The sequence below is a fragment of the Pseudonaja textilis genome, chromosome Z (genome assembly GCF_049901715.1).
Source record: "Pseudonaja textilis isolate UNSWEBS1 chromosome Z, rPseTex1.2, whole genome shotgun sequence".
NCBI classification, from domain to species: domain Eukaryota; kingdom Metazoa; phylum Chordata; class Lepidosauria; order Squamata; family Elapidae; genus Pseudonaja; species Pseudonaja textilis.
This window is the reverse complement of record NC_142008.1, coordinates 58,747,159-58,758,783: the sequence shown is the minus strand read 5'-3', so window position 1 is coordinate 58,758,783 and position 11,625 is coordinate 58,747,159. Positions and strand designations below refer to the sequence as shown.

The 11,625-nt window shown below is 36.3% G+C and overlaps 1 protein-coding gene across 1 annotated transcript; it reads left to right on the top strand.

The window, feature by feature from the left end:
- Positions 1-919: 919 nt before the first annotated feature.
- CCK (cholecystokinin) lies at positions 920-6,005 on the top strand. Its single transcript, XM_026718707.2, has 2 exons — positions 920-1,157; positions 5,251-6,005. The coding sequence occupies exons 1-2, from the start codon at positions 920-922 to the stop codon at positions 5,379-5,381; spliced, it is 369 nt and encodes a 122-aa protein (XP_026574492.1). The 3' UTR covers positions 5,382-6,005.
- Positions 6,006-11,625: the final 5,620 nt, after the last annotated feature.

The following is an 11,625-nucleotide window of genomic DNA, read 5'->3' as shown; positions in this document are numbered from 1 at the left end:
TAGCTCGTTTATAACATTTACTCTGGGCAACAGTATTTGATTTTTGGAGAGGAAGTTAAGAAATTGCTTGCTATATGTCAGGATAGGAAAGACTTCATTATCACTCTAAAGGAACAATGGATTGCAACCTTATTTTTCAGTGCAATAAATCCTATGCTCAAATACAAATCAACTTGCACCAAGAGTAATTGTTATTCTTCAGTCTATGGATAGATAAAGCCTTCATTATTTAGTCTTTTAATTGCACCATTTGGATTTATATCTATGCATTTCTATATTTGAATTATAGTCTAAAATAAATATCAATTTTTTAACTTCTAAGGTTTAGTTATGGGAGTATTGAATTTAGAACAAAAAGTTGGCACTGTATTTTTTATCTTAAAAGTAAATGCTGACCACAGAATATCTATGTAATTATGATATATTATGTATTAAGCTTGTGAAATACTTAAAATGTAAAGATCTTTAATAATTTAAAGGTAAACGAAGTATTCTTCCACTAAATAATTGATCTTATATACATTTAGCTGGAGATTAATTGTATTTTTAACCTAAGAATTGTATGCTATATTACAATATATCCTACAAATATATCAAGTTAAGAGCTAATATTCAAGTTTCATTTCTGTCTCTCAAAAATTTATAATAAAGTGAAATCATGATTAGGACATATCTTTTAAAGCCCAGCCTCCACTTTTAATTACTATCCCTTTTTAACCATCTAAATAAGTATTAAACTCTATAAGAGCTATATTTTTCACCTGGTGACTTTCATCTGCATTTGTGGATCTGGAATTGGAACAAAGAATTCCATAAAAATTGAAATACATTATGAAAAAAGAAGTATAATGTTATACTGCTAAACCATATGGGAATTATTAATCTGAATATGACTATTCCTTCTTATTCCTATTTAGCAATGTATAGTGGGATTTGCATCTTCTTGTTCCTGGCTATGTTGTCCCTGAACTCCTTGGGACAGCAAACATCTGGATCTCACCATGCAGTGACAAATCTCGAGCAGAGTTTGGTAGAAAATCACCGACATGCCCATATTCCAACCTCAGGGAAACCTGTCCAGTTGGTAGATGGCAGCATTGACCAAAAGGCCAACCTTGGAGCTCTGTTAGCCAAATATCTCCAGCAAGCCCGAAGAGGTATACCTTTTAATCATTTTCTGTTCCAAGCATTCTTTGGTTTTAAAGAAATCCCATTTCAAAATTCAATACATAAACAGATTCAAACTGAAGTTAGAGTGATCTCATTCTGTCAGACATGTGAGAGAGGAAAGGCCTTTCCAACACCTCTGGAATACACTAGTTTGGGAATGTAGCAAAGGCATTAAAGTTGTCTTTTATTAGCAATCTACACAGTTATGCAACTTTTCCCAAGATGGCATCATCCACACACATATCAACATTCTAAGCCAACATGGGAATTTGCTTAGGTGAGTTTCTTCAAATGCATTCTCCTAATCTTAATCCAGCAATATCATTATAAATCCCTTTCAGCAGATATAGCAAAGAAATGAGAAGTTTACATATCTCCCCATACCTGAAGATCCAGAACTGAATAAGAAAGAGATGATTGTTGAGGCTGCAAGCCTTTAGACTCTAAAGTTTAGAGTCATTTGTGGAAACTGATTGCAAGTCTAGCTAAAGATCAGTGAGGGCCCCATATGAATAGTTTAGGAAGCAGAATTGTTATCAAATACTAATCCTTAAATACTTTCTTTAGTCTTTCTTTTTTTTGCAAAGAGGAAGGAAGGAAAGCAAGCATTAGCATCTGCTATAAGGGCTTATGACATACTATACTATCATCAGGCAAATGGCATGGATGATGTAATTTGAATCGCAAATCACGACAAAGTGATTGATCCTCCCATTTGCGTGATATAATGAGATGCGTTGTCACTTCTCTTATCTGCTAACTCCTCACTCTGAAAGGTATAATTTTAGGTGTTAATATGTTTACATGAAAATAGCATGGTGAAACTCTGCATGTGTTGTTTCCTTCCATTTAAATACTAAATGCTGATTGCACATCAGTGGGACACACTTGTGGATCTTATTTTCACAGAAGCAGCAGAATAAGCCTTTACCTTTTTTTGTCAAGAGAATTCTATGTTCCACCAATCAAGTTAAATTAACTTCATAATCTTTTCTGAATAATCAGTTGGATTATTGGTCCTTCTAAAGAGGAGGAGAAATAAATATGGCACAGAAGATCAAGATTTAGATTCAGACCAATTATAATTTTTCCAGAAATGTAAAGAAAATGAACAATAATAAAACTGGATGAAAATTCCTTCCTACAGGATTTTTTATTTTGATTTGTCTATTTCTATTGAATAGAAATCTTCCTGAAATACATAGTCCTTTGCTCCCATTTCTTGGCTTCTCCAGGTTTTTGAGAAAAAAAACTCAGCATAAATCAGAGGCTTTTAAGGTTCAAAAGTTTATACAGCATCTCTCCATGGATTTCTCTCTAACTCTCTCTTTTACAAAGGTCTCTCTTTCTTACATAGTCAGTAGAGGTTTAGTAGAGGTTGAGGAAATAAGCTTCTGATAAGTGTACATCTCTCATTCATAAAGATATGATTTGTGAGTATGGGATGAAGCTATAAGCTTTCAAGTAGTGCTAGGTTATTCATGTAAAGATCTATATACTTTAATTTTCATCCTGATTGCCCATATATATAGCTTTAAATGTTTATATAATTCTTATATTTAAATGTATGCCTGCTTGGAGTTTTTTATGGTTGTCTAAAATAATGTGTGTTCCATTGCTCATATCCACTCAAAAATTTTATTATTATCAAATAATGACTTGTCATAAGGTAAGAAAATAATTGGTACAATAATTAAAATGTCTCAAATTAATGTCATAAGGTGGGCAATCTTCCTGTACCAAGCTATACAAGTTAGAATTGGAACTTTCATAATTCCCAGTCAACATTATTAAATATATTTGATAATTATAATGCTTGATTAATCTAAAATATCTAGAGGACAATAAGTTAGGAAGCCAGAACTATAATGGATTAGAATTTTCCATTAAAACCATTTTATATATAGTTGAATCTTTAACTCTTGGAGAGACTTTTCTGGTCAGGGGAATTTGCATGTACTGGTATCTTGAGAATCTTTATTCCAGGAGAACTATATACTTATTTTTGTGGGGAGCAAATGATTGTAGAGAAAATTATCTGTTCAAAATAATATTTGTTAGCAGTTGAAAGCTCTGTAGAATCACAATTCAGAAAAGGCTGAAGAATGTCTCCCTTACCTATCACTTTTTGCCAAACTGACCTTTAAAATACCCAAGTACAAATGGCTTTTCCGCCCTCACCCCTTCTCCAACTGGGAGTCATCCTGCTCCATGGAGGAAATCTTCCTTGGAGCAGGATGGCTCCCAATTGAGAATGGGTGAGGGTGAAAAAGCCACATATCCAAAACCATAACTGAAAATAAATTCAATTGTTATTAAGTCTATTTGGTTGAACTTTCTTCCAGATAAATTCCTTTCCAATTGCTGGTTAAATTACTCCCAAGTTTCTTGAAGCTGTTTCACTCACACTTATTTACAACATCAAAAAGGAGATTATAGGAATCATAGTAGGTGAAGGATAAAACAGGAGTGTTCAGTTAGATTTTAGAGCAATCGTTTTGTAATCTAGGATCTTTTTCTCTTAAGGCAATTTTCCTCAGTAGTTGCCTTATGTTTTTTTTTTTTTTTTCATTTGCTCTGTGCTAAGGTGACTAAGATCTCAAGACCATGTCGTTTAGAGCATATGTCAAAATCTGCATTTCAGTATCTCTGTGGCAGCAAGCATTTGGTAAGCCTTGGTGACTAAATAATATAGTTGATAAAATAGTGCTTTGATAAATTAATCAAAGATAAAGATAATATTGAATTATTAAAGTAATTACTAAAAATCTTCTAACAGAGATTGCGGTTATTCTCTACCAACTTTATTAAGATCTGGTCTCCTAAGTTCTAGGCAGAAGGGCAAAGTTCAAAAGGAAGAAGAGTGCAATCCATCAATATCTAGAAAACTATAGATTGACTATTTGACTATTTCCTGAATTAGCTAATTATGACTAGGGAATGGAATTCAACATAGAATAAAGCATAAAATGACCTTTTGAAGTTTTCTAATGTTTAAAAGAAATTGAATCAAAAATATCTGTCTCTTGGGAAAGAGACATTCTCTGTCAATTTCTTCAGGGCAATCACCCTTACCAATCATAGCAGCTACTAAAGAGCCAGATGGTAGGAGTTCTTTTATTAGGGAGCCAGGGAGGCTGAAGATTAATGGAGAGATCATTCTAGGTTATTCACATGTACCTTTCAGTTATCTCCCATTTCAAGACAATTTCTCAGAAATAAATCTTTTCTTTTGGAGGAGGAGAAGAAATTTTGAAAGCAAATGCTCATTTATCAAATTAAATTAATACTGGTAGTTTTTTAAAAAAAACAACAACAATCAGGCAGCAGATGAACAGTTCTGCTGCTATTTTCTTCAACCTTGATAAGAGATCTCTACGTTGCCTTTAGAGATAAAATTCCAATTGACAGACAATAGACCAATATGCCTTTATATAGGTTTAATAGGTTATTTGGGGATCAGGATGGACAGACTTCAGTGTTTCAGAATCTGCTCTTTGTCTGTTTGTGTCTCTCTATCAATTTGAAACCTGATATCAAACTAGTAAGTCACTATCAAACAGTGACAAAATAATGGTTCAAGCTGGGCTAATAAAGTTTTAAAGGAAAAGCTGCTATATATTTAGCCATTAATTTTTTGATTAGCACCAGAACTAAGCTTACAACTACAATCAGAAACTAACTGCCTTTTTGTTTTCAATATGATTTGTTTCAGTACCATCCTGGGTTTTTGTCTTTTCTTTTTTCTGGATGTAGTAGACGTGACAACATAATGAATATGTCCATTGTTGCTACTACTAGGAGACTAAATTTTTAAAATGATCCAGATAGATAGATGATAGATTAGAGATAGAGATAGATATATTGGAACTGTTACTTTAAAATGTTTAAACTGACTGAAATTAGTGATATATCACAATAAATGATAAAATGCAAATTTCATATGATCTTGGGTGATAATGTTCACTATCACAGGATATTGATTTTATAACATTTAATGTTCTATACTTGGTTTAAGATATCAAAGAATTCATATTATTAAAAATGAGTCTGCTTATTTGTATGTTGTCCAATATTTAGGTTCTACTGGAAAGGTCTCCGTGATGGGATTACAGAATTTTGACCCTACCCACAGGATAAGGGACAGAGACTATATGGGCTGGATGGATTTTGGACGTCGCAGTGCTGAAGAATATGAATATTCCTCTTAAAGATTGTGCAACTTTGTTTAAATGAAAATCAAGTCCTTGTACAGAAATAGGATTTTCTGTACAAAAAAAAAATGTTGGCATCCTTTACAAATTGGTGTTTAAAATATATGTATTTGATGTAAATTTGTCTGTAAAACTATATATTATCTATTTTGCAAACATATACAGAATTTTCAAAAATGTGGATATATCAGAAGTATTTTATTAATTTTTAAATAATTTTTATCATTTCAAATGTTGCTATCCCTTTCTAAAAAAATGTTTGCAATTTAACACATGAACCATTTGTTAATTTGAATTATTTCTGTATTAAATAAGAAAAATATCACCCATGGGTCAGATTCAGATACATCCAAAAGTAGTATTATTGTAATCAGTGAGACTTAAATTTGTCATGATCAGCTGAATTGACCACAATGAGTCCTCTCTACATATGACTCAATCTTGATTTGATTCTATTTGTCTAGATATTAGCACTATAGAAAAGACATTATGCCAGTACATTCAAAATTTAGTCAAATCATTTTCTAAGCATGTTATGGCCTCTAGTTATTTGATTTTGTGCTGTAAATGTGAAATTTCTGAGAAAATTATTCATGCTAGAATAAACAGAACTTCCCTTGCTTTGTTGCTCTTTATTTGCTTTCCAATGCAAAATCACGCTTATGTTTTTGTCTCATGACCACATAATTGAGCATAAGGGAGGGTTCGGCAACCTTAAACACTCAAAGAGCCACAAAGGTCCTAACTGGAAGCCCCTCTTCAATTCTGGTGCTGACCAGACTCTATGGCAGTTTCCCTTCCATAGAGTCTCCTCATAGCACAGCGTGCTTTTTCCTCTATCTATTCTAACCAAAACCCCTATTAATTGTGAAGCTGACCGGCAACAGGGAGCCACAGCAGAGGGATGAAAGAGCCACATGTGGCTCCAGAGCTGCAGGTTGCTGACCCCTGGCATAAGGATATATTCCTATGACTAGAAGCAGGGGTGGGATTCTACCAGTTCGCACCTATTCGCTAGAACTGGTTGTTAACATTCTAAGCAGTTCGGAGAACCAGTTGTTAGAAGAAATTACTGGCCTAATCCTGTAAGGAAGGCAGGAAGAAAACATTCTGGTGTTGCTTACAGAAACTGCCTCTCTGTTAAACCTTATTACATTCTTGGCAGGACTAGACTTCCTGTATCAGGAACTTCTCTGGAGTTTTTCCCCCCATCTTTGCTGGTACTTTGCTTGTGTGGAGTGACCATTCCAAGTTACAATGGCACTGAAAAAAGTGACTTATGACCATTTTTCACACAACTGTTACAGCATCCCCACAGTCATGAGAGGCCAGGTGAGGAAATGCATGCCTCGATGTAAGTGATATTGAGTTGGCCATGCCCAGCCAATAACATGAGCACCAAGCCACGCCCACCAACTAAGCAATGCCCACAGAACCGGTTGTTAAAAAATTTGAATCCCACCCCTGACTAGAAGGGATTAGAGCACTGTTTTAAATCTGAAAATAATGTTACACTGTTAAATTTTAAAGGTTTTTTTTAAACCATACATTAACTTGAATAAAAAACAATATTTTATTTTATAAAACATATAGTTGAAGAGGAGTGGATCAGCAGGAACATTATCAACAGTAATGGTAAAATGATGGAAGGAAGGTAATAACAATATTGGTAATAGCCCTGGAAAAGTGCTGGGAAGTTTAGGGATGAGCTGCTAGGTTAGCACTAGAAATAACTGACCCAGGCTAGTGGGAAGACATTGGAAAGGTCAAGGGTGGCCAAATTCAAGGAGGATACTTATGGATCATTTGGTGCCTAATTTAAGTAACATAGACACTGTTATTTAAATTTAAATGTTAATTAAATCTCTCTCTCTCCCTCCCTCCCTACCCACCTATCTACCTACGTGCCAACTTACATCTGTCTGTCTCTATCTATCTATCTATCTATCTATCTATCTATCTATCTATCTATCTATCTATCTATCTATCTATCTATCTATCTATCATCTCTATCATCTCAGACCAAATATATCTTACAGACATTAAACATAATTCTCCCATTTATTTATTGCTCTTTCAATTAGGGGAAAACTGTGGGAACTTTTAGAGTTAGTTTAATGTCAGCTTTCCAAATGAAGCATCTACCAAAAGCAGAACTCCAAGGCAGGTAGATTCCTCAATGAACATGTTTATTGGATACATCATATTGACACATCTAATGAGAACCAACTCTAAAAGAGTTTTCCCTAATTAAAGGAGCAAATATTTCCCCCCACAGATGTCACCAGTCACATTATCCAATGAAAGTAACTGGAAGGCTGCTTGGTCACTCCTCTTCTCCTTCACTTGCACCTGTTGGGATGACCTTGCTCCCAAAAGAAAACTTTTTGTTTGATTGGTAGCCGGGCTATCTACTTCCCCCCTCCTTTCCCCCTTTCAAAGTTTGAAACTATGATGTGGGAAATGATGGCTTCATCCAAGTTTGCTTCAGAGTTGACATAAATATTATTTAGCAAAAAATAAAAAAGTAATTGATAGATCCTCATTATCAAATGATCAACCAGAAGTGACATGAAAATGACAAAAAAAATGAAAAAGAACTATTTGAATATGAGGACATAACTGAGTTATTCTGTGTGAGATAGAATTGGTAGAGATAATGAGCAATTTTTTTCATTGATATGCAAAATTATGAATTAATTTCTAATCATTGATAGAAATACAATATTACACAACTTCATAAAAGAATGAATTTCAGAAATTAGGAGACATTTTCATTTTGATGCTGCCATGGGAAGTTTAAGAATCATTATGAATATTCTTTAAGTTGTCCAAACATCCTCCAGAAGATTTTGTATATTCCCGTTGAAGGACAAAGTTGGTTTCAGATAATTGCAACAAAAGAATGGAGAAAGAAAAGCAAAAATTTACATATTCAGCTCATCTCAAAATGCTTTTTTTTTTTATTTCAGTTGTATTTATTTTTTCAGGAATAAGACTACTTAGGCATTTCCCACAGTGCCCAGAGCATGTACTGAAGATAATGTACATACTGCAAGTTTTGCAAGGCAATCCAGAAGAGGAAGCATGCCCAGCAGTATTAGCTTTATCTCTATTGTAAGGTTACATTAGCAAATTCTTGCAAGTCTGAAAATACTATTCCTGTTCCTTTCTTTTATTGTCCCCAAAACTAGGCAGGATCTTTTCTGAAATGCTTTTATCACCCCTCCTTTGTCAATCTTGAATTTTGTTTATTGGAGTGCTGCCTGGGTTGTAATTCTTCTTCCTGTCTCCCAAAGTCACATATCATTAGAGATACACTGAACAAAGCACCATTTTAGGTCAGGGTAAAAAGGCATAAGTAAAAGAAAAATCTCTGAGTTTCCAAATTTGTTGATAGTATTGCGCAGTGTACAATACACATTAACAATGAAATTTTAAAGGAAAAGTTAAGTAGATAGGAAGATTTTAATCTATTAAAATTCAGGGCATTATTGACATGTTGTTTATTGCATTCTTTTAGACAATTCTTAGTAACTGTTGAGCCATTAGGAATGAGACTCAAGCTAAATCACCACCATTATCATCACTATAGCTCTTTCTAAGTCTTCTTTCAAATGCACAATTCCAAAGTCTTCATTAACTAAACATTTTGATAATGCTGTGTCCACAGCCAAAGTGGCATTTGAGATAGGACATGGACACAAAACAACACAACTGAACATTAATATACCCTAACATACAGGAATCCATAACTCCCTATGACCAGATAAAAACTACCAGCGTCCATTGCAATTTCTATATTTCTATGATGGGTGAATTTTAATTTATGGTGGCTTAATCTTCCACATTTCAATAAGAATATCTTGGTTTTGTTAATGTTTTACTCATAAAGGACTGCAAAGCACAATAAAAGTTATTTTATGGATCATTTCATACTCTCCTTATCTATAGGAAAATATGGTGAATTTTCTTTTACATGAATGAGGCATGTAAAAGAGTAGTGGTAGTGATTGTGAAAAGGTAAACATCTGTTATATGTATTTGCCTACACATACGTAATCTTGCGACTTCCAGATATGAACTCTGATTTCCATAATCCCTTAGTTTATAATAAGAGAGCAATTATATGTGGAAAGGTGAACCATATATACTTGCTTCTTTACCTAAAATTGGGTTTTAAATTATCTGAATTAAATTAATTATTTGAAAAGACCTGAGTCTTCCCCCAAATGACTAATTAAATCTCTTGATCACCCAGCCCCCCATCTCTTTATTGAAAGTAAAATCTGGTCTGATTCCAAGCCAGGAGAAAAATGCAGGGAAAAAGGAATTGAAAGCAAGCTGCGGGATAGGAGGTCTCCATTTATTTAGGAATCAGAAGCTAAGTGACATAGCAATTGGTTCTGGGACAGCTGACTACTGATCTCGGGAGTGGGGCAATTTTTATCTTATTTTGGGGCTCTCTAATCGAGATTTTTGGACTTGGACAATAGTTTTAAGCAGGGGTGGGATTCTATCAGTTCGGACTGGTTCGGTAGAACCAGTTGTTATGATTCTCCATAGTTTGGAGAACTGGTAAATTGGGCCTCTGGCTGGCCTTGCCCCTCTCCGTCCACTTCTCTGCTCCCTGCCCAATCAGTCCCTATCACACATGTGCAACATCATGCACGTGCATGACATGCCTGGAGCCTTTTGCCTACCCACCCACCCAGCCATTGCTGTCTGCCTTTTGCTGCAGCCCTGCTTGATCCGATTATCTCCCTGGGTGAATGCAAGTCCCGGTCACCTTTCCCCTCCCCACCACTTGCCTTTTGTTTTGCCCCTCCCCCACCACTTGTATTTTGCTGCCGCTGCTGGTCACCTTCCCCCCCTACCATTTGCCTTCCACTAGGGAACACATGGAGAGGCTCCTATTGGCTCTGGCCAGGTCATCGTCTGCTTCTCTCATCTGCTGCTCCAGCTGGGAGAGTGAGTCTTTCCCCGGGCCTCACCCAGCCATCCCCAGGCCTTGCCGACCCTTCCCCAGGCCCCACCTAGCCCTCTCTGGGCCTCACACAGCCCTCCCCGTGCCTTGCCCAGACCTCCCCCAGCCCTCACTGGGCATTGGCGGGCTTCCCCCATCTTGCGCCCATCCCGGGCCTTCCACCTAGCCACTGGCCTCTTGACATGAGCAGAGGCTGCTGGTTGGGCCTCGCCCAGCCCTCCCCAGGCCTTCCTGCTGCCCTCCCCTGCCATGATGCTCCAAAAGGGAGGGTGGGTAGATGTCCCAGGGCTGCTGCTTTCTTTGTTCTCCCGCCACCCACTGCTCTGGAGCTCGCCGGATCAGTTCAACCCAGACCAGGTGCGTGTATGTCATGAGAGAGAGTGGTGTGTGTGTGTGTGTGTGTATGTGTGTGTGTGTGTGAGAGAGAGAGAGAGAGAGAGAAAGACAGAGACAAAAAAGGAAGGAAGGAAGGAAGGAAGCAAGGAAGGAAGGAAGGAAGGAAGGAAGGAAGGAAGGAAGGAAGGAAGGAAGGAAGGGCAAGAAAGAAAGAGCATGAAAGAAAGAGCAAGAAAAAAAGGAAGGGAGAGAAAGAAAGAGAAAGAGAAAGAAAAATAGGAAGAAAGAGAAAGGAAGAAAGGAAGGGGGAAAGGAAGAGAGAAAGAAAAAGAAAAACAAATAGGAAGAAAGAAAGAAAGAAAGAAAGAAAGAAAGAAAGAAAGAAAGAAAGAAAAAAAAAAAAAAAGAAAGAAATAGGAAGGATGGGAGAGACACAGAGAGAAAACTCTGTGCTATTATTTTTAATTGTTCTATTATTTATCATATATTAATATTTTACACTATCCTTACACCTAGAGTGATTTACTGCCTTTTTTGCCCAGGTATTTTTCAGGGTTTACATGTTTGTAGCTCAGAGCATAAATACATGTGTGTTTAACAGAGTTGAAAGGGACTAAGGAGGTCTTCTCGTCCAACCCCCTGCTCAGGCAGGAAAACTGAGGATGCCAAACTCTGAGTAGAGGTCCTGGGAAAGGTGTCAGAACAACAGAATAACACTTAGAAGGGACCTTAGGGGGAACTCTATACCATTTCAGAGAAATGCTCCAGTCTTTTCTTAAAAACCTTGAGTATTGGAGCACCCAGAGCAAGCAGTTCCACTGGTTAATTGTTCTCACTGTCAGAAAGTTTCTCCTTAGCCTTAGTATGCTTCTCTCTTTGTTCAGTTTCCATCCATTGCTTTTTGTCTGCCTTCTGCTT